Source organism: Coenobita brevimanus, chromosome 12, assembly GCF_032717465.1.
Source record: "Coenobita brevimanus isolate Jiangsu-jjx chromosome 12, ASM3271746v2, whole genome shotgun sequence".
NCBI lineage: Eukaryota > Metazoa > Arthropoda > Malacostraca > Decapoda > Coenobitidae > Coenobita > Coenobita brevimanus.
Window position 1 is genome coordinate 8,082,476 of NC_136965.1, and position 25,271 is coordinate 8,107,746.

Below are 25,271 nucleotides of genomic sequence, written 5' to 3' on the forward strand. Positions count from 1 at the left end.
GTGCTGACGTATCGTGGCCTTCATAGACATGATGGCCCTCAGTTATGTCTCGTCTGTGAGGGGAGTGTGGACGTCAGACTGTGTGCAAATAGGCGAGTGGAGGTGCCAGTATTTGTGTGGATTTGTGTGTGTGTGTGTGTGTGTGTGTGTGTGTGTGTGTGTGTGTGTGTATGTGTGTGTGTGGGGGGGGACGTGATAAGATAGGAAGAGTGGTGGTATAAGGGTTGGAGCGTGATGTAGGATTGGTGTTTGTCAGTTGTTGGCGAGAGAAATACAATGGCGTTTAGAATGTTGGTGGTGATGGTGGTGGCCACGGCCCACCTGACCATGACCATGGCCCCACCCGATATTTACGTGGAGCCGCTGCCGCAAGAGTGGCCATGCCCCATAGCTAACAACATTCTGCCCTGCGTGTGCACTGCCAGGGAGGACTATAACCTCACCATGGAATGCTCCGAAGTCCAGTCCACCAGTGAACTAGAAAGTATCTTCATGGAGCAGTTCCCATTTTTCCACTATCTTGAAATGAAAATTGAACATGACCCTGCCGATCTCTCAAACCAGCTTGACAGCATCAACGCACACACCTTTCAAGATGTAACATTTGAACGTATAACAATCAGTGGAACACAACTTAGCATGGTGGAGGACGAGGCCTTCTCCGGGTCACACGAATATTTACGATTCCTGGATCTCTCCAGCAACCAGCTCTCCGCTTATCCATTCGAACCACTCAGGGAGTATACATACCTCTACACTTTCATACTTGACGGTAATCAACTTATAGAGCTACCTGACCTGGATTCCGATTCAATTGAAGTGTTCAGCGCCAATGATAATAGCAACATGGTAGTCAACAGCAGAACGCAGTTCTCATTAGCTCCAAACCTTCGTGAGATCCACCTTTCTGGCATCGCTCTAGGAGATCTGACCCCAACTATGTTTAACCTAACAAAACTGGAGATCCTGGACCTGTCACGTAACGATCTGACGGAGGTTAACCTGTTGGACATCGCAACTTTTGGCCCAACCCTTTCCCGTGTCGACCTCAGCGACAATTATATAAATTTTGTCGATCATGATTCTATATCAGGCAAGTAATAGTTTCCACTCTAATTTATCTATTTCATCACCGACGCATCTCACGTTTTGTTCGTCCTATTTTCAGCACTTTCATTCATTCACAGCTTGTCAAAATGGAATGACAGATACAGCCTTGATTGACCGCTCAGCTACAAGAGGTCTCACCCTAAGCTATATTATATTTTTCTGCATTTCAATGGGTAAAAGTCAACAAAGCGGTCTATATTAGGGTTATAGAATTTTCGGTTCATCTGTGATTTTATTATCACTCACTTCAGTACGATAACGCCATTCCTTAGACTGGTAGCGGAGGGAAAAATGTCCTGGGGTGGAGGTGTTTACAATGATTATAGCAATCTGTAACATAAAATATATAACGTAATTCAAGACCATCAGGTAATGGAAGGTTCTTGGTAAGTCTGGGTGGCGTTCTTTTTAGTGTATTTATGTTGCAACCGGATGATTGTGTTCAGCCTAGGAAGGGCCTCTGGGTCTGAAAGGATTCATAAAGGCTATATTCCAGTTGAGAAAGTTTGTCCAAAGATAAATAAAATCGTTAGAAGATGGTTGCAATAAAATAAAGAAGTCTCCTTGCTTAGTGGGTCAACAAGTAAACACTTCATTCCGAAGACATGTTTATTGGTCTTGGCATCTCCCGATGGTTTTACCCAGGGTAGACTTTTTGAACGGGGGAGGGGGGTTAAGTTCTGTATAACCTTCTTGACCTCTCTATAAAGGGTACTGTAAGGGGCTCACCTGAACTAATTAAGAACATTTAGTGACATCAAGAATAATGTACCTTATGAAGCCATGGTATTGAAGGGATTAGTGTGAACTATAGGCCTTTCCTCTCATCTGTTGTCTGTCACCCTCATTCACCAGTCTCCTGTCACATTTCATTTTTTATCATTTATCGGCTGATACCTGATACCTACCATAATATGTCGCCTTCCCGTCACACTATCATCTGTTACCTATGCCCAGAGTCGGACACATAAACAAAAACAAAAAAAATCATCTTTCAACGTCTGTTAACCGCCAGAAACTATCATCATTCACCTGTCATGTCACCCATCATATGTCACCATTGTTGCCTGCTATCTGTCATTTTCCTTTTGTCATCACCTATCCTCTGTCACCTGTCACCTGTACTCTTTCCACTGTCACCTGCCACCAATCGTCCGTCATCAGTTATGTGTTGCTGTCCTGTCACGCATCATCCGTCAGTCTGTCTCCCTCATCCTCTAGGGCCCAGTGTCTGAGTAACCTACTTGATAGATGATCGGTTTGTTTTTGACCTCTGAGCCTTGCAACTTTGAGGGCTAAGAGCATCACACTAAGTACCTTCCCCGCAAAATCACACCTGCGGCAACTCTGGGCTTTGGAGAGCTTATGTGCTGCCGAATCAGAATCCAACAATATCATCAAAGTTGTTTGTAGAAGTACCTAGAATTTTAATAGCAAAATTATCCTATATACTCGTATATTTAGAACAAAAGGCTAAAACCTCAAGATGGCAAACCTTTGTAAATAAATGTTAAGAATGTTACGAAATCTTTGTAACAATCTTAAGAATATCACTAAGCCTTTATAAAACTCTCACGAATATTGCTAAACATACATAAATATCTGAAGATTATTCCTAAACCTTTGTAAAAGTTCCAAGAATACTGTTAGTTTTCTTCTGGCTAGACGTTGAAAATAGTCGCTAAGAGAAAGTGAGCACCTCTAGATCCAGCAGAGAAAGTTACTAACGTGGCACTTGCGTGGACAGGCCTGAAGAGTGACGCCGTACTGGTGCTGCAAAATAACCAATTGTCGACCCTGGAAGAACAGTATTGGACCCACATCTTTGAACAGCTGAAAGACGGTGGTATCCTCGATCTATCAGGTGAGGGTAGCAGTAGTTCTCTCTATTTGTCTGTCTTTATGCTCCTGTATTTTAACTCCTGTAACTCTTCAGCTTTTGTAATTGAATAGTTCGTCTTTCTATCAATTTTAAGACTGGGCTACCCCCAAATGGCCATACCTAAAGGTCCGTGTGATCTGCAACAATATGTAACTGTAACCGTTCCCTCGCTCACTCACTTACTCAATGCGCGCGCGTGCTTGTGTGTGTGTGTGTGTGTGTGTGTGTGTGTGTGTGTGTGTGTGTGTGTGTGTGTGTGTGTGTGTGTGTGTGTGTTTATTTCAAGCGATGATCATATTATTCAAGTCTGTTTTTAAATTAGGTCACTACAAATGTGTACCTTAGCATAAATTATTATTTTTTGTTTACTCCTCTTCGTAAACTTCACTTTTCAAAAACATTATGCTTCTTCCTTTCATTGTATATCTCTATCATGTAAATGTTTCAAGGAGCATTGCCACTGTGGATGGAATCGACTTTTGACGCAAATTGTCCTGTCCTTCACCTCGGCGTGAAAGCTAGAACAACTTGTTGCACTGATTCATATTATCTCACGTTTACTTGCTTAATGTCTAACAGGGATATATGGATTGTCCAGAACCAGTCTTAAAGAAATGGGATATTCTTCCAGTTTCTTGCTATATGATTGAACAGAAAACCAAAGTGATGACGTCACGTTACAAATACAATGGTCTGCTGATTCTAGACAAGCATCCGACATTACGGTTTTTACAATATCGTCTCCTATTTCTTTTTTCTCAGAGAGAGGAAATCAATATATAAAAGCAAAAACCATTGTAAATATGTTCATACATCAACCTTCTCTTACCCTAGTGGTGTAATATTAGGTAAAGTTGAAGCTAACATCAAAGAAGTCTACAGAACTAGATTCACTTTTAGTTGACAAGTTGGAGAAAGAAACACAGATGTGGGACTTACGGCCGTAGTCTTAAACTGTGGGAAAGAGTTCACCTTGCCCTATCCGTATCTTTTGGTAGTCTTAACGCACGAAGGGGAGAGTGTTCCCCGGTGAAGGGGAGAGGATTACCCCAGCGTACTCGTAATACTGGAATCCGGGGGGCACTCCTTCGCATGCCCCTTCGAAATATTATAGCAGCCTAATGCAAAGAAAACTTTGTAGAATTTGAAGGTCCCTATGGTGTGTGTGATGGGAATTTTAATTTAATGATAAAAACATCGTGTGAAGAAAAAAATAAGCGTTTAACATTTTTATCGTTTTAAAAGACTTCACCGCTTCTCTGGAGATGGTTAATTTACGACGAGACGAAAACAGAGATATTGTATCCACTTCCATCTTATTTCTCAATATTTCTACCAAGTTGTTTATCAGATGTGGTGTATGATACTTTCATAATTAGTTTGATTAGTACGTGAAATAATTTCTACATTAAGCCGGGTGGTAGCCTACCTAAACAGACGACTGGTGCACAGCCAGTTAGTTTGAATTACGAAGTCTCATGTTTGCGTTCGGTGAGCTTTTACAAGTCCGCACTGCTTTGTTTTGGCGTGGCAATATATTTCTCTAGTGTATTTTGGTGTGATTTGAACGAATTTGGCTTTTATTTTCTGTGTTCGTGATTGGTTTTCAAATTAACCCGCCCCCCTTCTCTTGGGGGGTGGGATTTCGGGGTTCTGGGTGGGAAAAATGGCAAAAACAAGCATTTGGAGCAGAAATAGACAAAATCGGTATGATCAGCCAAGGCGTATTCGTAGGGTTATTACTGACCACATGAACCCCCTTGAAGCTACAGTATGTCTGACACCGAATTTTTCCTGCGGTACAGGTTCTCCAAATTCTGTATGCATTCTCTTATACAGAGTATTTAAGAACAAATGCCACTGTTTAATAACAGAAGAGGTAAGAATTGCAGTCATTAATAGATTATACTGTGTGTGAATCTTAGAAACAGTCATATGTATTTTTTTATTTTAAGATTTTGAATTTTAAAATGAGTCAGTGTTACCAACTCTTTGCCGCGCCTACCCACATGAAGGGGTGCGCTCTCCCGCTTTCAAAATTACCACTTCCGGTGAAGGTGTGAGCTTCCACCTCGAGCGGGGTGCGGGAAGGGTAACCCCTGCCCTCAGTTTCAAGACTACGGGCGTTAGTCCCACATCGGTGTTTCTTTCTCTACAGAACTAGCTTGTCTCGAATGTGTCAGGTTTGGCTGAAAACATTTTCTTACACATTTTCCTTATTTAACCTATCATGCTGAAAGAACTAAAGTTTCTTTATGCAGCCATCTTCTTTTTTCCTGACTTGCAAAACTTAAGTCGGTAAATAAACTGTACCTTATCAGATGAGAGGTACTGTGCGTTGGTTCTGTGCCACATAGACAGCAAACTAGAATTCTTTAAAAGTTAAATTTGAAAGAAAAACAAAAGTTTAATTAATAACTCTATCATTCTGGCAGATACTGTTGTAGTAATTATCTTTTCAGCTGCATGGTCTGATTTTATTTTTTACCACAGTACAGTATGTTACTTGAGTCACACTGCTGTATATACAGCAGCATGTGTGGTTAGCAGCCAACTTAAGATTCATGTACAATTACTTGAGGTTGTATAGGTGGTGGATGTGGGCGCCCATCATCCACTCACTCATTGTAGAGATGCCATATGATCTCTACACTGAGTGACAAGCCAAATGGTTTCTTGTACTCAGGAAACCATTTACTACGCTGGGTAGTAACCATATAACCACGGTTTCTGGCAGGGTTAAGTGTCCCCCAGATTCCCCTATCCAAAATCACTTCATCATGGCAGTAGTTTCAGAGTGCCTCGGAGGGCCCAATACCTGCCCAGGGCCCCAACCAAATGGGCAGACTCGTGTGGCCATGGGCAATGTGAGAGGTGTGAATGAGGACAGCAAGAGGGTGGAAGTGGTGAATGTGTCCAAGAGTGCGAGATATGCTGTGATGGCATTGTGTGAAACGAAGATGAAAGGGTGCGAAGTGGAGGAGTGGGAGGGTGTGAAATGTGTAAGATCAGGAATGAATGGGAGATGAAGATGCAAGGAAGGAGTTGCTTTGTTGATGAATGAGGTGTGACAGAGTGGAATGAGAGACTACAAATGTGTCAGCTCGAGGTGTATGTATGTCAAGTTTAAATCTGAGAATGTGAAAGTGGCAGTGATTGTAACATGTGCACCGTGTGAGAACAGAAGTGAGAAAGACAAAGACAGATTTTGGGATGAGCTGGGTGAAGTAGTGGGAGAAATGCCCAGGAGCTATAAAGTGATCGTGATGGGGGATATGAATGGAAGAGTAGGCACTGGTCCTGAGGATGACATAATGGGTTGTTATGGAGTACCAGGAGAAAATGATAATGGGAAGGGACTAAAGGATATGTATCAGGAGAGGAGGTTGTGAATTTGTAACTCGTATTTCAAACGCAAAAGATGCACATAAATATACATGGTATAGAGGGAATGGGGATTGTGTTGAAAGAAGCCTGATTGATTAAGTGCTCGTAGAGAGGTTGATGATGGGAATGGTTGCTGATACGATGGCTGTGAGAGGATGATGTGGAGGTCTGTCAAATCATATGATTGTGGTATGCTAAATTAAGCTGAGAGGAGTGAGGGAGAAAGACTGAAAGTTGAGAAGCTGAGGATCAAAGAAATGGCAGATGATTATAGGACCAAAGTAAAGGAGGAGTTAGAATCATTGAGCTGGAATGAAATGGATCCGGACAGCCTGTGGAATGCATATAGGGATTGCTTAGTTAGGAATGCTAAAGCGGTATGTGGTGTGGCAAGAGTAACAACAAAAAAGAAAGGTACGGCATGATAGGATGAGGAGATTAAGAAAGTGGTGGAGGAAAAGAGGAAGAAGTGGCTAAAGTGGTTACAGGACAGGGGTTCCATTGAAATAAGAACTGAATATAATGAGAGAAAGAAGCACGTAAAAGGACCAGTGAAGAGGAAAAAGAAGGAGGTAAATGATGATCTAGGAAGAAAAATGAATGCGAACTACTCTAAAAATAGGAAGTTATTCTGGAAAGAGATGCGGAAATGTAGAAGTGAAAGCAGAAAGAAATGTGATGGTGTGAAGGATGTAGGTGGCAGATTATTAACCCATGGGGATGAAGTAAGGACCAGATGGAAAGAATATTTTGAAAGCCTGATGAATGGGAATAGAGAGAGCAGAGCGGCTGTGAAAATGACTGGTTGTTGGGGGTGTGAAGAGAAGGAATGCAGTGCCATGAGACGTGACACTCGCACAGGTGAAGAGTGCTGAGAAGCGGCTGAAAAATAGGAAAGCAGCTGGGGTTGATGAGGTGTATGCAGAGATGCTTAAATGTAGTGAAAAGAGTGAAATGAAGTGCTTGTTGGAGATATGTAAGAAGGCATGGATGAGTGAAACTGTGCCTGTAGGGTGGAAAAAGGCTGTGATCGTACCCCTGTACAAAAATAAAGGTGAGCGACGTAAGTGCAAGAATTATCGTGGCATAAGTTTGAGTGTGGTAGGGAGGTATATGGAAGAACTATTATAGAGAAAGTAAGAGAGATGTTAGAAGTCCTAGTGAGTGATGAGCAGGGTGACTTTAGGAGTGGCAGAGGATATGTGGATCAGATATTTGCAGTCAGACAGATAGCAGAAAAGCTTGTGAGAAGGACCATAAGGTGATTATGGCATTCAAGGATCTGCAAAAAGTTTAAGACAAAGTTTTGCGCATGTACGGAGTAGATGGTATGCTGCTAGCTGCCGTTAAGAGTTTTTATGATGGTAGTGAAGCATGTGTAAGAGTTAATGGGCATCTAACTGAATGGTTCGCAATCGGTGTGGGCGTGTGACAAGGTTGTGTGATGTCCCCATGGTTGTTTAGTATATATATATATATATATATATATATATATATATAGATAGATAGATAGATAGATAGATAGATAGATAGATAGATATAGATAGATAGATAGATATAGATATATATGGATGGGGTGATGAGAGAAGTGAAAACACGAGTAATGGAGAGAAGGATGGCGTTGGTAATGAATGGTGATGGAAGGAACTTCTCAATTTTGTTGTATGCTGATGATGCAGTGCTGCTTGCAAGTACCGGACAGGAACATGGTAGGCTAGTGCAGAGTTTTGCCGATGTCTGTGAGCGTCATGCCTTGAGAGTAAATGTAGAAAAGGGTAAAGTGATTGTTACTGAGAGAGAAGGTGACTCCCAGTCTGATGTTACGGTGAATGGGGAGAGTCTGGAATTGGTGAGAGAGTTCAAATACTTGGGCACAGTGATAGAAAAGAGAGGAAAATGTGCAAAAGAAGTTGACAGTAGAGTGACACAAGGAAGAAAAGTAGGTGGTGCAATGAAGGCCTTGATAAGAAACAGAGGCTTGAGTGTTGCAGCAGCACAAGGCTTACATGAAGGAGTGTTAGTGCCAACTTTAACATAGGGATGTGAGACTATGGTGTGGCATGAAAATGAAAAGTCAAGAGTAACGGCAGTGGAGATGGGACTGCTGAGGAATGTATATGGAGTACGGTACAGAGGGTGGATAGGATATGAAATAATGTGATTCGAGAAAGATGTGGAGTGAGGAAGTCGGTGGACACCAGAACTGAAGAGAGTGTACTGAAATGGCATGGTCATGTGGAGAAAATGAATAATAATAGAATGGTGAAAAAGGTATATCTGAGCAAATTTGAAGGAGGGAGGAGGCGAGGTAGGCCAAGGAGAAGTTGGAGAGATATGGTGGATGAGTGTGTGAGGAAGAGAGGTTTGGAAGTCGGTAAGGCTAGGTAACTGAAAGAGATCGAGCTGGCTGGATGAATGTTGTGAAAAGAAGTGCATGATGAGGGATTTGGCACCCTTTTTTAACGTGGTAGCTTCCGGACTGACTCAGTCGGATACGTTTATATGAAGCTACAGAACGTGGTGAATTTATTTTGAGCGGATCCGATAGAGCCAGGATTCCGGAGGCTTGTAAGATGAGTGGATGGAAGCGTGGCCCATTGGATTGGGCAAATTTGGGCTCTCTGGACATTGCAATTGTTCACCCTGCTCTAGGGTGGGAAAGGAGGTCCGGATGATGATGATGATGATGTATAGGTTCCACTGGGTTTTGTTCGCAGGCAAAGCTACAGCAAGTAACATCAGGTCAAAATCTGGTATAGTCAAGTCTAGCAGTAGTCTGTGTTGGTCAGGTCAAATTTTGATTTGGTTAGGATATGTCCAGCGATAGTCTAGATTAGTCAGCTAGGTTGCTTTGGTTTGGGTAGGTTAGGTTCAGTGGTAGGCTATATTATGATCAATGACTGCTTCAGTCAAGACTATCATTAGTACAGCCTGTATTTTTCTTTAGAAGGTATAAAACTCTCTCATACAGTTTTACCAAGAATTCTGCTTAGCACCTAAGACATGCTGGTATTTCCTGTATTTCGGTATCTTACTATTTTTGTATGTTTTCTGCGTCCTAGACATTTTTTTGTCATTTTTATTTAATTGACACTAAACTATCCTTTACCGTGGAACTAACAACAGTTTTAGAGACACTTTTAGGCCCTATGTTGAATATTATTATAATAAATGCGAAAATGAAATACAACAGACTATTCCTGGTCATTTTGAATTAGCATAATTGAAAAAAAAAAAAAAAATGGTGCAGATCAGAACGTTGAATGAGTTCATATCCCTCCCCGATATGCATGTAACGTTAGCCTCTGATCAGACATCATGGGTGCAATAACATTTACGTGTATGTGTAATCTGGAACAATTAAAACTGTATAGTATAAAAAAACGGACAAGAGGTATTTAGACCTCTTTTCTTGTAGAAATTATTCATATGTTGTCTTCAAATAGCAGATGGTGAAGACATGCATTAACACAAGGGAAATTCTCACAGCTGCTATACTACAATGAAACTGTTTAACCAAAGGAAGAGTAGCGTAAGTCTGGCGGACTTTCGCAAATCTTATTAAAATTTGGTCCTCTAGAGCGACCGATTCAACTTCCAGCCTTCAAAGTAGTTTACTGTACCAGAAATATCTGTATATATCTCAAAACTGAACTACAAATAGAAGTTGTTTCCATAATACTGTGTATCATCATGGATTCTTGGCTGAATAATGTTATCTATGATACATCATATCATTTTTGTAACACCCAAGTTTCCTCTCAGCATTTTCGTTAATTCCGTCCGGAGGATAATATTTTCTGACTGACAGATTAAACATTACTAGGACCTACTTCAAACTCACTTGGTCATGCATTTGTTCCTGCATCCTGTATAAGCTTTCCTATTTCATGCATTTGTTCCTGCATCCTGTATACGCTCTCTTATATCTTTTTGTTTTCTTACTTTAATCAACCAGATCAGTTTACTTTCTTGCCACCTCTAAAATGACAGCTGCATCGTAGTGATATCCAGGAATTTTTTAGGCTCTACTTAGTACTTTTGTCCACTATCACTTACGTTTTTGTTCGTTAGAAAGCAATAGAAGCGCTACTCTAAAGCAGCGATTTTCAACCTTTTTCAGGTCCCGCCCCTTAGCCTTTGTCCACATAACCATGCCCCCCTCCCCTCCCCCTCCGCTACCTGCCATAATATGTCTCTAACAACTTCAATCTATCTATCTTTCTATTACCAGACGCCTTAATCAGTAAGGGGTAGCCACAAACAAATAGCCTCCATGTCACCCCGTCCCCCGCCATTTCACTGCCCTGCTCCCATCTCACACCTTCTCTCATATACCTCTCCGTCTCATCCTTGGCCTCCCGAATTATTCTTATTATTGTTGCCGCAGGTTCAGGTGGACGTTAAGCCGCGTGAATACAGGCTAATTTTTTTCTTGTGTATTGTACTGTACCCCTTTATGGGAGATGGGGGTAGTTGAGGGACGTTTATATTTTAACCGGGGTGTGGTCCATCTTGCAGTGTAAGACTTCTTGGTATCTTTGATTTTTTCTCGAAGCGATCTGTTGCGAGAGAGAGAGAGAGAGAGAGAGAGAGAGAGAGAGAGAGAGAGAGAGAGAGAGAGAGAGAGAGAGAGAGAGAGAGAGAGAGAGAGAGAGAGAGAGGATGATCAGGAGAAAGACAGAAAAAAAAAAATATTTTACAGATACATAGAAAACGTGCTTAAAAATCTGGAGCAGACAAAATATGGATACAGTACTGAATATAAATCAATGGTTCATCGTGACACACACACACACACACACACACACACACACACACACACACACACACACACACACTTTTGTTGAGGGTGTTATTATTCCTCCCAGTCATCGCGCCCCCTTTGGGAATTGCTCACGACTCCTCCCTAAGGAGGGGCACGCCACCTTTTGAGAATCACTGCTTGCAGGCTTCAGGCTGGTGACCACAATCTGGAACCATGCCATTATCATTCTTATTGCGCCTTTATCCCTTCTGATTTAGTGTTACGGGAGACACGGCATTGTCTGTTGTATTAGATTAGAACCAACACGCGGTTTCATAGTTACATGACGTCACTCTTCGGCACTATTTGAGTCAGAATACGTCCGATCCGGTGATGCACCCTTAATTATTTGACATTCATTCAGTTAAAACAGGCTACTCCCAGTTCAGTGTTTCTCTGTTTTCCAATGTGAACTTTGCATAGACCAACACTGAGACTCTCATACACGCTTTGTAACTCTGGTTTGTTTTATTGGGAAGGAGGCCAATGCAGTATCTTCCCATGTTATGTGCCGTTCCTGCATGAACAAATATTAGTTACGATGGCAAACCACTGTGGGAGGTTCATTATCATACCAGGAGAGGCAGGGGAAGGAGAATGTAATATCTTTCGTACTAGGGTGAAAAAATCGTACCTTATGAGGGGGAACTGACTGTATTTTAGAATCCAGAACAAGTTTTGCTATTATACAGAAACCTGAGTCGGTTTCCACAGCCTTGTTTTCTAAAGATATGGCAAGTATTTTGGTTGGTTTAGGAGAACTGGTAACACATTTTCTTTAACTATTTAATTCTTTGGGCAATACGTTCATATACAAAGGCGTCTACATACACCAGCGGATATATCTGCTTTAAATAAATGACTACGGATTTGAAGCAGGAAGGGTGAGACTTGCGACGTCAACACAGCTGCCACAGTTACTTGTCTGGTATATATCTGTTTGTGGCAGAGAGGGTGGGATGCGGGAGGGAGAGTATGAGGGTGGGCAGTGGAAGGGAGGGTACGAGGGTGGGTGGAGGAAGGAAGGGTATGAGGGTGGATGGTGGAAGGGAGGGTATGAAAGTGGGTGGAGGAAGGGAGGGTATGAGGATGGTATGCGGAAGGGAGGGTATGAGGGTGGATGGTGGAAGGGAGGGTATGAAAGTGGGTGGAGGAAGGGAGGGTATGAAGGTGGGTGGAGGAAGGGAGGGCATGAGGATGGTATGCGGAAGGGAGGGTATGAGGGTGGGTGGTGGAAGGGAGGGTATGAGGGTGAATGGTGGAAGGGAGGGTATGAGGGTGGGTGGTGGAAGGGAGGGTATGAGGGTGCTCGGCGGAAGGGAGGGTATGAGGGTGCTCGGCAGAAGGGAGGGTATGAGGGTGCTCGGCGGAAGGGAGGGTATGAGGGTTCTCGGCGGAAGGGAGGGTATGAGGGTGCTCGGCAGAAGGGAGGGTATGAGGGTGCTTGGCGGAAGGGAGGGTATGAGGGTGCTTGGCGGAAGGGAGGGTATGAGGGTGCTTGGCGGAAGGGAGGGTATGAGGGTGCTTGGCGGAAGGGAGGGTATGAGGGTGCTTGGCGGAAGGGAGGGTATGAGGGTGCTTGGCGGAAGGGAGGGTATGAGGGTGCTTGGCGGAAGGGAGGGTATGAGGGTGTTCGGCGGAAGGGAGGGTATGACCACCTCCTACAGCACATCCACTCCATGCTTCACACCAACATCACCACCCATGCTAGACCGGGAACTTACTGTAAGTCACACCTACCATCAAAAAAGGAAAAAGTCTGAAACAGGTCCGAAGTAAAATGGCACTTGGAAAGCAACAAATTACATTACTAAAAGACAAAAACGGTGAAGCCATTAAATGCAGAGATAAGATGGTGAAGAGAGTTGAAGAATTTTACAAAGAACTGTACGCATCAAAGACAGTAGTACCAACAGCTGACACAAGTGAAATACCTGAGGAAACACCAGACGATGTAAATAATTCTCTTAAAAATAGGAAAAGAGGGAAAGCTCCGGGAGAAGATGGAATAGTAGCAGAAATACTGTTGGATGCAGGAGCAGAAGTACAAACTAGGCTTGCTCACTTATTTACTCAATGTATAAAAAGGAAGAAAATTTCCAAAACATGGTGTAATGCAACAGTTATTTTACTTTACAAAAAAGATGACTCAAAAGACCTTAGTAACTATCGATCCATTAGCTTGCTATCAGTCATTTACAAACTTTTCATTAAAGTCCTTACAAACAGAATAACTACAAATATGGAGGAAAACCAACCTCGTGAACAGGCAGGATTCCGAAGCGGGTACTCGACTACTGGTCATCTACACACAATTAATCAGGTAACTGAGAAACCTACAGAATATAATAAACCACTGTGCTTAGGTTTTGGTGATTACGAAAAAGCTTTCGACTCAGTGGAGCATATAGCAATTATAAATTCATTGTGAGAACAAGGAGTAAATGAGAACATTGTAAAACTGCTCGAAAACATGTATAAAGAGGGAACTGCTACAGTTAAATTACGTAAGGACTCAGAGATAATTAAGATTGAGAAGAGCGTGCATCAGGGAGATACAATTTCACCAGAGTTATTTACAGCAAGCCTAGAAAGTATTTTCAGAAAGGTAGACTGGGAAAACAAAGGAGTGACAATAGATGAAGAAAAGCTAAACCATTTAAGATTTGCGGATGACATTGTCCTAATCTCAGAAACAGCAGAGACATGCAAGAAATGTTAAATGACTTGAACAGAGAAAGTCTGAAAGTAGGGCTAAAGATGAACCGGAGTAAAACTAAAGTAATGTTTAACCCGCCGCATCCCGCTGACGTGTATATACGTCCATACGTTTTGTCACTGCCACTCCTGTTGACGTATATAAACGCGAATCAATTGCAAGGTCCCTAATTTGCACAATTATTAATTTTTGTGCGTGACTTTTGGTACGTATACACGGGACACCTTCCTCTACAAGATGCCAGGCAGGGACAATGCCTTATCCCGCATGACCTCCCCCCCCCTCACACGCCAATGTCACGGCAATTCACTTGTTACCAGAATAAAGACATGTCGTGCCATAGTATGAAATTCAGGGCCAGAGTGAATCCCCAATCGATGACAATGTGGAGGACAAAGTTTACGTAGCATTAGAGGAAGAAACAGTCAGAAATGATGATCAGGTAATGTCGCCAAAAAATGTCAGGTATGTTGATGTGTTTGGTGAGTGAAACAATACCTTATATTGCCAATATTACTGTGTGAAAACCAATATACTCTTGTACTACATATAAATTCGTACCAAAAAAATAAATAAATACCATTTATGAGTGGTGTGGAATAGTTACTCTCCCATAGAACTCGTTTTCTTTAGAGCCAGCCTGATAGAAAACCAAGTAAGGTAAGGAGTACCGCTACCTGTATTGAGTATTTTATACCTCAGGTGAGTGATTTCTCTATGAATTTTCGATGTTTCTCACCAGAAGCGGAGGTTTGAGCCAAATTTTTTTTTTTTCCAAAATTGGTTGGGACTGGGGGGAGTCAGTGGTGGAAAAGTGGTTGGGACGGGGCAGGTTAATCCTCAAACACCAAAGAGCGTCATCAGAATAAGTGGAGAAATTCTTGAAGAAGTCGAGGAATACACTTACCTGGGAGAAATATTAAAATTAATGAAAGATAATGATAGTGATATAAAAGGATGCATTACAACTGGATGGAAAGCTTTTGGTAAACACAGAGACATTATGAAAAGTAGCTTGCCAGTTTGTATGAAACGAAAAGTCTGTAACAAATGTATAATTCCATCTATGACGTACGGTTGTGAAACTTGGAAAGTTACACAATCGATGGAAAATAAATTAATTCGTTCTCAGAAACCAATGGAAAGGTCAGTGTTGTGCATCTCTTTAAGAGACAGGTAAAGATCAACTTGGGTGAGAGAGCAGACTAAAGTCAAAGATATTATAGAAGTTATAAAAGAACAGAAATGGAGGTGGGCAGGCCATGTAGCAAGAATAAGGGATAATCGATGGAGCAAGAGGTTGACTGACTGGACACCAAGAGGTGATAACCATAGCAAAAAAATGCCAGACTGGAAGTGGAGGGATGACACAGAGAAATTTGCAGGGAAAACGTGGCAAAGATTGGCTCAGTCAAGGAATTCGTGGAGAAGGTTGGGGGAGGCCTTTGTTCAGCAGTGGACTTGTAATGGCTGATTATGATGATGATGATGATGATAATGATGATGATGACACTTACCATCACCAACACCACACACTTCTTACACCTGTCACCCACGACTACTCAACACCCCCATCATCCAAGCTATTCACACCACTCCCAGTACTTATACCAGTCCACTACTAACTTAGAATACTGAAAGCTGTGGCGGGCCACAGTCTAACTCATCATCTGACTCCATCACGTGCACAAGTGTGCCTCTGCGCTAGCTTCCAGGCAGCAACTTTCTATTCCAAGTTACTCCTGACAGGAACGGTCAAATTGCTATGATTCCTCTTCTCCAGGGTGTTTCTTGGATAGACGCCACTGTACAAGCAGAAATATCCTCAGGGAGATGTGCGTGTCCATATAGCAAGAGATGTAATTCATGTATTATGCAGGTAATAGGCCTTCACTTGTTCTCATGAAGTACTGCAGTTGCTCATTATGCTGTTACCTGCAGTATTCCATGATTGTCCAAAGGCATTTGTACCAAAGGAATTAATTCACTTCACAACAAGTGTTATTTAGTGTCCCCTTCTCATAGTCATACGGTAACACAGGGCACACCCGTGTCCTCACCTTTCGGCAAAAATACAGACAGCGCCACATAATCGAACTGAGCGAGTCTCTAACACCATTCTGTAGTTTACACTGATAGGACAAGAGTAACTCGTCATCTGTCCTACCCTTGTAAAGAACTACACTGCCAAGATAAGCACAAAATCTCCAAGACCTCTATGACCTAACCACATGCTAAATCACCAGACACGTGGACCTTGATACTGGTCCAAGAAATCTGTAGTCCTAGTGGCTTAGCCTTCTTGTGAAATAGCTGAATAGAACTTAGAAGAGCCTCCAGCTAGTCCATAAAAATAATGGCAAAAATTGGACATCAGTTTCAGCGTCTGTATACAGACCAGCTATTCTAGACAATTCATGTGTGGAAACCCTCAAAGTCTCAGTAGTTTTCACTGTGCAGGCCGGTTTATTGAATATGACACGTTGAGATTGACATTGGATGCCAGCATTACTCCCTCTGATGTTCACATCAGCGCTCCTCGAGAACTATCCGAAATACTAGTATACAGTATATTCAACAGCAGACCATCTGAACATGAACGGATTATTCAGCCCTCCGAAACTTTAGCTGGCTCTTGATTCACATGGAAAGCACGTGAACATGAATTTTGCTGAGCACACTGATCACTTTGGTGACACATTAATTTTGAACTTGCATTGACTGTCTTTCCCTATCTCGACTGGGATGACCAGATCCCTTGTCCAAACAGACAGAATGATACAGCCCATCAAATAGCTCCCATGACTGTATGTAATGCCCGGATCATGGCTTTACCACAAACTGTTATCAAGTCTATGGGCAAGCCACAAACACCAGCCCCAGTATTATTATTTTTTGCTAAGTCATTGGTGTACTGATTACAGCTAAAAAAAGCACAACATAGTACAGCAGATTGGTAGGACAATACCCTTTCATGTAACAAAACTCTCCACTGGGGGACTGTGCCGTAAACAACTGCTCCAGGTACTCTGCTCGACAAGCTCTTTGCTAGCCCCGCCTCTGACACGAATAGGAGCGTTCGCGCTGAGTGGAAAATCTGCCAGATACCACCAGAAATTATGTCTCATTTTCGTTTTGACGGGCTAAGGGGGTCTTAGTTAAACTTCAGTGTTCTTTTTCTGATCGATATTTACGATATTGGTTAAGCAAATACCTTTAAAAAATGTAAATTACTCTTACTTGTGCTATTTCACCCAAAATATCGCCTAAAAATTCATATATTTATATATTCTTCCCTAGGAAGGTTAGGACAGTATCTGTCAATAAGACTGTTTTTGGACTGTAAGAAGCAAAAAGGCGTTTGAATAATGACATTCGTATATAATCTGACTTGTACAAAAAATGGCAAATATGGTATATCCATAGTTTAATATTTATTAGATTCTAAAATGTTACGGAGTATCAAAGCCTGGCGCTGCCAGACGTACGAAGCAAGCCAGCTTATGGAGTAGGTCACAGAGCGAGGAAAGACACAGCTGTTTTGTTTTGCTTGGAAAACTTGTTGTACCGGAGGGAGCAACTAAATATCGACATGTTTTTTTGAAGTGAATTAAGTTTTATTCTTACTCACAGGGAGTTGAATGTGTTAGTATGAATTATAATCAATTATTATTGTTGGTTAAAGATATACATATATATTTCTATGCATGCATAAACCAGGCTGCATCCACTGTCAAATATTTGTTATATTACTATATTTTTTCATGCTACATTGACAAAGCACTGTTTTATAGAGAAGAAATAGAATATTTACATATTTTTACAATATATAAGATGCATGAAAAAGGCCATTCAATCATTGCCCGACGTGATTTTTTTTTCCGTCCAAAAAATTAAAATACCGGTGATATCTGGCATTTCTCCAGTCGCACGAACGCTCCTACTGTCCATCTGCTGTCTGAACAGAAATAACCTGCGATATGAGTCTGGAGTGGTGCTTCATTGGGGGTTGATAAGCAGGTTGAAGGTCATTTGCATGAAACCAACCCTCAACCTCCTAGGCACTTTCACTGTCAGGCCTCTATTTTGCCCCATCTCAGTTCCATACCCACACCACTCCATCTACCTACAGCATAAGCTATCAAGCACCCACCATGATCACCACCTCCACCACACCCATCATTGCATTATCTACAGCACTCCCCGTGCCTAATTGCACTCAGGAGGCTGTGGTATAAATTAGTGGGGTTAGAGTTGTGTGATGTCTGTCGCAGAGATCTGATACTTATAAAACCTGGATACTATGAGTAGTGTTTAAAAAAAATGAATTCAAAGTTTTTGTTATCAGTTTTTATCTTAAATCATTCAATGAGTATACATCTGAACTCTAAATTTCATTGATATAAAACCCCCTCTTTTTTCTTTTTTTTGGTTGCCTGGACATCTCCCTTCCCTCTTTTCTGAATGGATATGCAACTGGTAATATAAGCGATCCTGTCTGATGGATCACTTCAATTATTGGCACATTACGAGGGCTGATTGAAAGGCATCCGACCACGTTTTTTTCTTGTAAACAAGTTGGAGCAAATGGATGTGACCCAGTGCGATGTGATCTTGAATCGTTGTGCGCATGATCCAATATGTTCAGTGCTGCAGCCCAAGCCAGTCGATGCCGAGCAATGTAAGTTTGACGACAAGTTCTTACTTGTCACATTTTCACTCTGTGCCGAGATGACTGAGGAAACAAAGCGACACTAATGCATCATTGTCAAAAACTTGGTCATATGCAATCTGAAACTGTCAGGAAGATTTGTCGGGTTTTTGGTGATGAAGCAAGGGGAACAAGATGAAGCTCGTGGCTGACAGTTTTTTTTCTCTGACTACCAAGGTGTTGTTCACTGTGAGTACACTTCAGAAGGCCAAACAATCAATAAAGGGTACTACCTGGGAGTTCTCCATTGCCTACGGAATGCAGTGCGTCACAAGAGACGAGAGTTGTGGGAGGCGGAGGACTGGCAACTTCACCATGATAATGCTCCTGCCCACTCATCCTGTCTCATCCAAGAGTTTTTTGACCAAACACAGGATCACACAGGTTCGGCAGGCTCCTTGCTCGCCTGACATGACTCCCTGTGACTATTGACTATTTCCTAAACTGAAAATGCCGCTGAAGGGTTCGAGATAAATAAAGAAACATGCAACAAAGTTCTTGTTGACTATCATGAAAACTGATTTTGCAAAATGTTTTCAGTAATGAAAGGGCGTTGGGTTAAGTGAGTCCCATGGGGCATACTTTGAAGGGTACCAAAGCCTGAACTCAGTGATTTTTTTTTTTCTTTTTCTATTCACCAACTAAAAGTCGGATACTTTTCGATCATTCATACTCAAATGGGCTTCTGCTGAATGATAATGTTTCTTCTTTTTCCTTTTCTTCCCTCTTTATGTATTTTTGTACCCTGCCCTACCCTTCTAGTCAATATACTGGGCGTAATAGAGTCCCCCTCACGTCTCTTTAAACCTGATATGTCTGATAATTTATTTTTCTTAATTCTTGTTATCTCCAAAGGATTTTACTCAGCTTTGGGTACGCCTCTTACAGTGGAGGGGTGAATGAAGATTGTATGTGATCTCCCCAGTTAGAATAGTCCCTCTAGTGTTGGACAAAATCTCCTGGAACCAGCAAGAAAAAAACTGAAAATGATACCACCAGGTTGAAAGTGTTATTCCCTCAAACCAATGACATTGATTTTCTACATGTTTCTTGTTTTCTATACTTATTCGATTTAGGGCAGACTGGAAAGGTTACATACAGAGCTCGTGTGCTCCTTCACTGGTAGTGGTCCTTCCTAAGTTGAATACAATTGTTTGGTGGCAGCTTTATTAAAATGGGAAATTCGTCATGGAGTTTCAGGGGTTCATCCTGGATTTGCCCATGTGTCCCTGTAATGGCAGCCAACAGACTATGGACATTGTTATACTGATGCTGGAATTGTACTTGTACAGTTGGCAATATATGAACCTGGAAAGCATCATTGTAAAGCAGGGGTTTAACATTTGGTGCACTCAACGACCTTGACATAATCACATGTTTGTTGGGAACACTACCATGAATGAAGGGAGAAGTTGAATATTTGCTGAAATGACCAAGTAACTGTGAACTTCGGAAACTGTAGCTACAATAGACTCTGCCTCACCCAAACACCGTACCAGGTTCATGTGTGGCCAAATGACCATATTCTATAGTCATACATGGGGCTCTGTAACACCACTCTATTAGAAATCTGTTTGTATAATACACCTTACTGCAGTATTTTCAACTAGGCTGCATATATTGTTTTAATAACGACACCCTTTGGATCGATATTATCCATGAGGGTATTGAGGTGCAATACGCGGAAGAAATCGCTAAGAGGTGCTGCGAAATCTGAATAGCCAACATCAGGGTACGTTCTATAGTTTCAGCACTGTATATCGATTTTTATCATTAACATCCCCCCCCCCTTTAAGTTTTATTTTTGAGAAATCATGACTGTGTGTGTGCATTTAAATGTTCCACGACACGAGGCGTACTTCCCCTCCCCCAACTAATTATTTGGATAGTTATGCTTTTACTGTTCCATGTACAGTTGCCTCAAAATGTCCCTTTACCCCCTAAAAATAGCTCACGTCAAATGTGGCAGAGTTGCATTAGTAACGTAAATATGCAGCAACGAATGAACACTGTAATCTGCACACGTGGCCGGTGGGTGTGTATGCCAGAAATCATAATAGTAAATAAATAGGGAAGCAGGTAATACATCACCAGGGACAACATTACTGATAGTGTTTATGTATTAATACGAAATACCAATAAGAATATAAATGGAGGGAAAAAAAAAAATAGAAATATCATGAAGGGTGTCGCATGTATAGTCATCATGCATCAGCCACCCTCACCACAGTGTATGTGTAATCTGGGGTGTTAGGGCTATCTTATGGAGCTTGCTGTGGGACAGTTCGAAACACTTTATGAATCATAAATCATATGCATACGTATCTAAACGTGTGAACTGGAACATGATTTGGTAACAATGTTTGCCCGTCGGGCACTGTCCGCTCGTGAGGACGGGACCTAACACTACTGTCGCGTGCTTTCTGATGTCTCATGAGTATGTACCATTTGTCATATTTGAAATTTCAGACAGTGATTCGAGCTGCATACATACTGCATTACTCTGAAACGATACCTCCCTAGAAGTCTTGTGTTGAATAATTACCTATAGTCCTATTTATATAATGTTATTTATTCCCCTTCCATGTTATATTGCTTTGGTTTATATATTATTACTATATGCCTATGATCACAGGTTTCCATATGTTTTAAGGTTTATAATGTTTTTTGAACTGTCCCATAGCATGATCCATGAGACGCACTCAACACCTCAGATTCCACAGCAAGGTGTGGTGTGAGTGGCTGATGTATGATGACTCTACCTGCAACAACCTTCATGATATTTTTTTTTTTTGCTTGTATTTATATTCCTGTTGGTATGTCGTATCAAAATATAAATTTTCTTTTAGAATATGCATAGTAATGTTACTATTGTCTCTGGTGATGTGTTAAATGCTCCCATATTATTAGGTATTATGATGTCTGGCATATACACTCATCACTGACGTCAGTGGTTCATTCATAAATACGCCTTACGCCACTACTGCGACAATGCCAGCAATTACTGCTGCAATGGTGCCACATCTTAACGGGGAGGTGCAACATGGGTAAAGGAACTTAATGAGGCAACTGTACATGTCTGGCAATACTTTGGTGTAACGCGTGTTGTGGGTTAGGGGAGTGTTCAGAGTTTGAATAGTTGTCAAAGTGTAATGTGCGTTTTACGTGAGGCCGGGGAATTCTCAGTGTAATTTTACCTGTGCTTTGCTTGCCAAGAAACATTACTATGGTTTGGGAAGTGGTCCACCACCAATACACATCCCCCACATAATAAAACACAGTTTCTATAATGTCCCATGCTGGGATTCTTGAATCCGCATTACTTCTGTAATGTTTCTGCGAAAGTCCCAGCAAATTACAACAGCCAAATCCATCTATCACATAAACTACACCACTCAGGTCTTTCATAGGCATCCAGAATATGACGTGCAATTTCTCAGAACTGTATTCTTTGCTATTTATGTTCGTGTCACTTCGTTCCTTGTGAAAATTTTAACAACAGTGTTTATTTGTTCCACATTTTGGGTTGCTAAGTCTCGTACAGAGTACGGAGTTGTAAAAACTTTATTACTTAACTAAAAACCTCACCGACAAGTTACCACTCCAGTATTATTCTTTTCAAGGAAACAAACTTTTTTTTTTTTTTTAATCTCTTATGGTGACGGTGTAGTTTCAAAATGTATAAGTAAAAATGTAAAACAGTGCGTATCTGGAGTATTTAATTATCTGTAGCTCTTTTTATTCATATTCGTATAATAATCTGATATTCTGTAGAATTGTTTTTTCTGGATATTATCAATATTTTATCAGAAAAATGGAGGTGATCACTTTAATAGTGTCACCAATAAGAGTAACTGAGTATTTTCATTCCTTCATATACGACTTTTGAATAAATTCTCTGGTTATGTAGGTCTGGATAAATGCTGGAATCAGAAACACTCAATTCCACTGGGTCATGTTTTGTTATTCCTTTTCTCAATGCTAAACATGATGCAGGTAACAGTGAACATTATTGTTAAAAGAATGTGACCCAGTGACTTGGGATGTTCCAATACAAATATTCTTCTAGAAGTACACGATCTGACAAAATAAGTCAGAATATCCCATATTCTGGGTGGCAGAGGTGAGTTCGTAGCATCTCCATGGCAGTTTAGCCTGTATAAACACATTAATATTTTATTTCACATTATTCATATCGTTTTAATATCGATATGTTTGCAAATGAGTTGCAGTGTGAACAATAATTCATTAAGGAAGAGGTGTTACAAACTCTCCACATGCTCTGAAATACGCCACTAAACCTGACCCCTACCTCAGTGTGACAAAGCCTTTTGTAATCCCTCAGGAAACCCTCTGCTGTGCGGGTGCGACATCGCCTGGATCATGCTGGACGAGGCTAATGACTACATTAGCGTCATCACTGACACCACCCTGTGCCAATCGGGAGAACAGCTCATATTCCTGGAGACTGACTACTTTGTCGAGCAGTGCTAAGAGTGGACACATCTGGTCACTCCCATATAATTATGGGGTAGGAGGCAGCATGATTGAGATGAATATTGCTGCCGTCTCTAAGAATGATTTTTTTTTTATTTAGGAAAGATATCTGATGGTGGAGAACCAATGAATGAAATTTTTAACCCCTCAAGTTCGGTAGATATCCAATAAATAAGCTGAATGGGATCGGCTGGAGATATCAAGAATTAATAGAAAGAGATAATCTGAATGAAGAACGGATTATTTTTCATCGTACTGGAGATTCGTGACCATTATGTTAAGTTCGCAAATCTCCGATTATGTCATCACTGCTCAATCACTCGTGAAACGATACAATTGTGACCTAACCCTATCGAGACTTTCATTGCCGTGTCATTGCTTTCCACACGATATGGAGAGGTGGCGGTGTTATCCTTTCATGAAGTTCATTGATGCAATAGTAAAGAGCCTCTGGTCATGATAGAAAGTAATTCTGCAGTGCATTCACGGACAACATGAACTTTTCTGACATCCTGAATAAATTATAAAACATTATAAATCTTTAGAGTCCCATATGGGCTTCTTCATTCAGGGAATATATTTGTATTGTGTTCCTGCAATTATAGAGGATTTTAAGCCTATGAGATATTTTTCGTGCTGGATGAGTTAAAGATAGCTTTCCTTAACGTCTTCAGTACGAATAATTTTTTTAAAGGTTAAAGAAAGACGTCCAGAGACAGAAAGAATGGATTATGAAAGACGTTCTCGTAGTGAAGAGGTTAACAGTTTCTCACACCACTTAACCCTTTCAGTATGATAGTCTTTCAGACTATATTGTTTGCTACCTCCACTCCATTTCATTAGGCTTAGGGAAGGTCTGTTATTGTGAAGGGGTTAATAGCCATTGTTTTACTGAATTAATTTGTGAGGTTATACATACACTAAACAAAATCAACAGGAGTTAGCCAGAATTGAATAAAATATGGCGACATCATAGTAAAAGGGCTAATATAAGGTAAGGCAAACATATTAGTCCTTTATTGATGCCATGAAAAAATTCTTCTTCCTCTCGCGGTAATATGGCATCCCTCACTTACGAAGTATCTTTATATTTCTTTTCTAGGACTGGAATAATTATTTTCCATTGTTTTAGATGTCTGTTCATATGCCATATTCATTTCATATGTGTGTCTCTTCCAATATGAAAGAGGCTAATGATTATTCAGTGCATGAGTGAAGTACCCTAGACCTTAGTATTACGTTTGTTATATGAAGTAATGAAGTATAGATTGAGATCTTGTTTAATTTTCATCCTGTTCTGCCAATTACTGTAGGCAATACGCACGTCACCTCCTTACACTTCTCCCAGTTGACAATGTTCATAAAACCTCTTAACCTCCTCCCTCTCCCATGTCTCCTGCTCCTATTCACTAGCAAATCAAAATGGGATGGGAAAGTGGGAAGGATCTGGGTTACTGGTAAATGGGGGGGGGAGGTTGAGGATGAGGTGGAGGGTGTGGTGGGTTAGGGTTGACTGGAGGAGGAAGGTACTGTTAATATTGTGGTGAGTGACACAATGTAATGGGATTAATACTTATATGGTAAACTTTCCTTGAGAATGTGAGGGACATGAGTTCAATTTGGCCAGTAATTCCACATCAGGGTCCGTAATGTAGTCGTAAAATCTTTGAGTTGTTGCGAGATACCGAGAGCAAGGATTACCTCGTTTAACCCCTAGGCGCCGGTCCATGTCATATGACGTGTTGGTAGAGGCCTACGGTCTACGTCATATGATGTTTTAATTTTTTGCAGGCCTTTTTTAACTTAGTAGCACACCATATAGACTCAGAGTACTGTCCTGGCATGGCTGGTGCGTAGGGTAGTGCTGGATGGCCATGGGAGGGGGCGGAGGGGTGGGAGGGCAGCCCAGCAGTGAGGAGGGCTGTGGTGGAGGGTGGTGGAGGGTGGTGGGAGGCCGGCGCAGGGAGAGTGTGGCCTTGGAACCAGCTGATACTGGTTCAGGGCTGGGGTAGGGGTCAGGAGGGGTGGGGTGGAGTGGGGTGGTGGGGAGGGCTACTAGGGGGCCCTGAAGGGTGTTGGGGAGAGTGTATGGGTGCTTGAGTACACTTGTACTGACCACAGCCAGACTTTAGGGAGTATCATAATGTCAAGAGTTACT

At 41.5% G+C, this 25,271-nt stretch overlaps 1 protein-coding gene across 1 annotated transcript; it reads left to right on the top strand.

Moving 5' to 3' along the window:
• The first annotated feature begins 276 nt into the window (after positions 1-276).
• On the top strand, positions 277-23,110 carry LOC145413943 (oplophorus-luciferin 2-monooxygenase non-catalytic subunit-like). The gene is made up of 3 exons (XM_080283542.1): positions 277-1,093; positions 2,858-2,974; positions 22,962-23,110. Exons 1-3 carry the CDS (start codon positions 277-279, stop codon positions 23,108-23,110), a joined length of 1,083 nt encoding a protein of 360 aa, XP_080139668.1.
• The last annotated feature ends 2,161 nt before the right edge of the window (positions 23,111-25,271 follow it).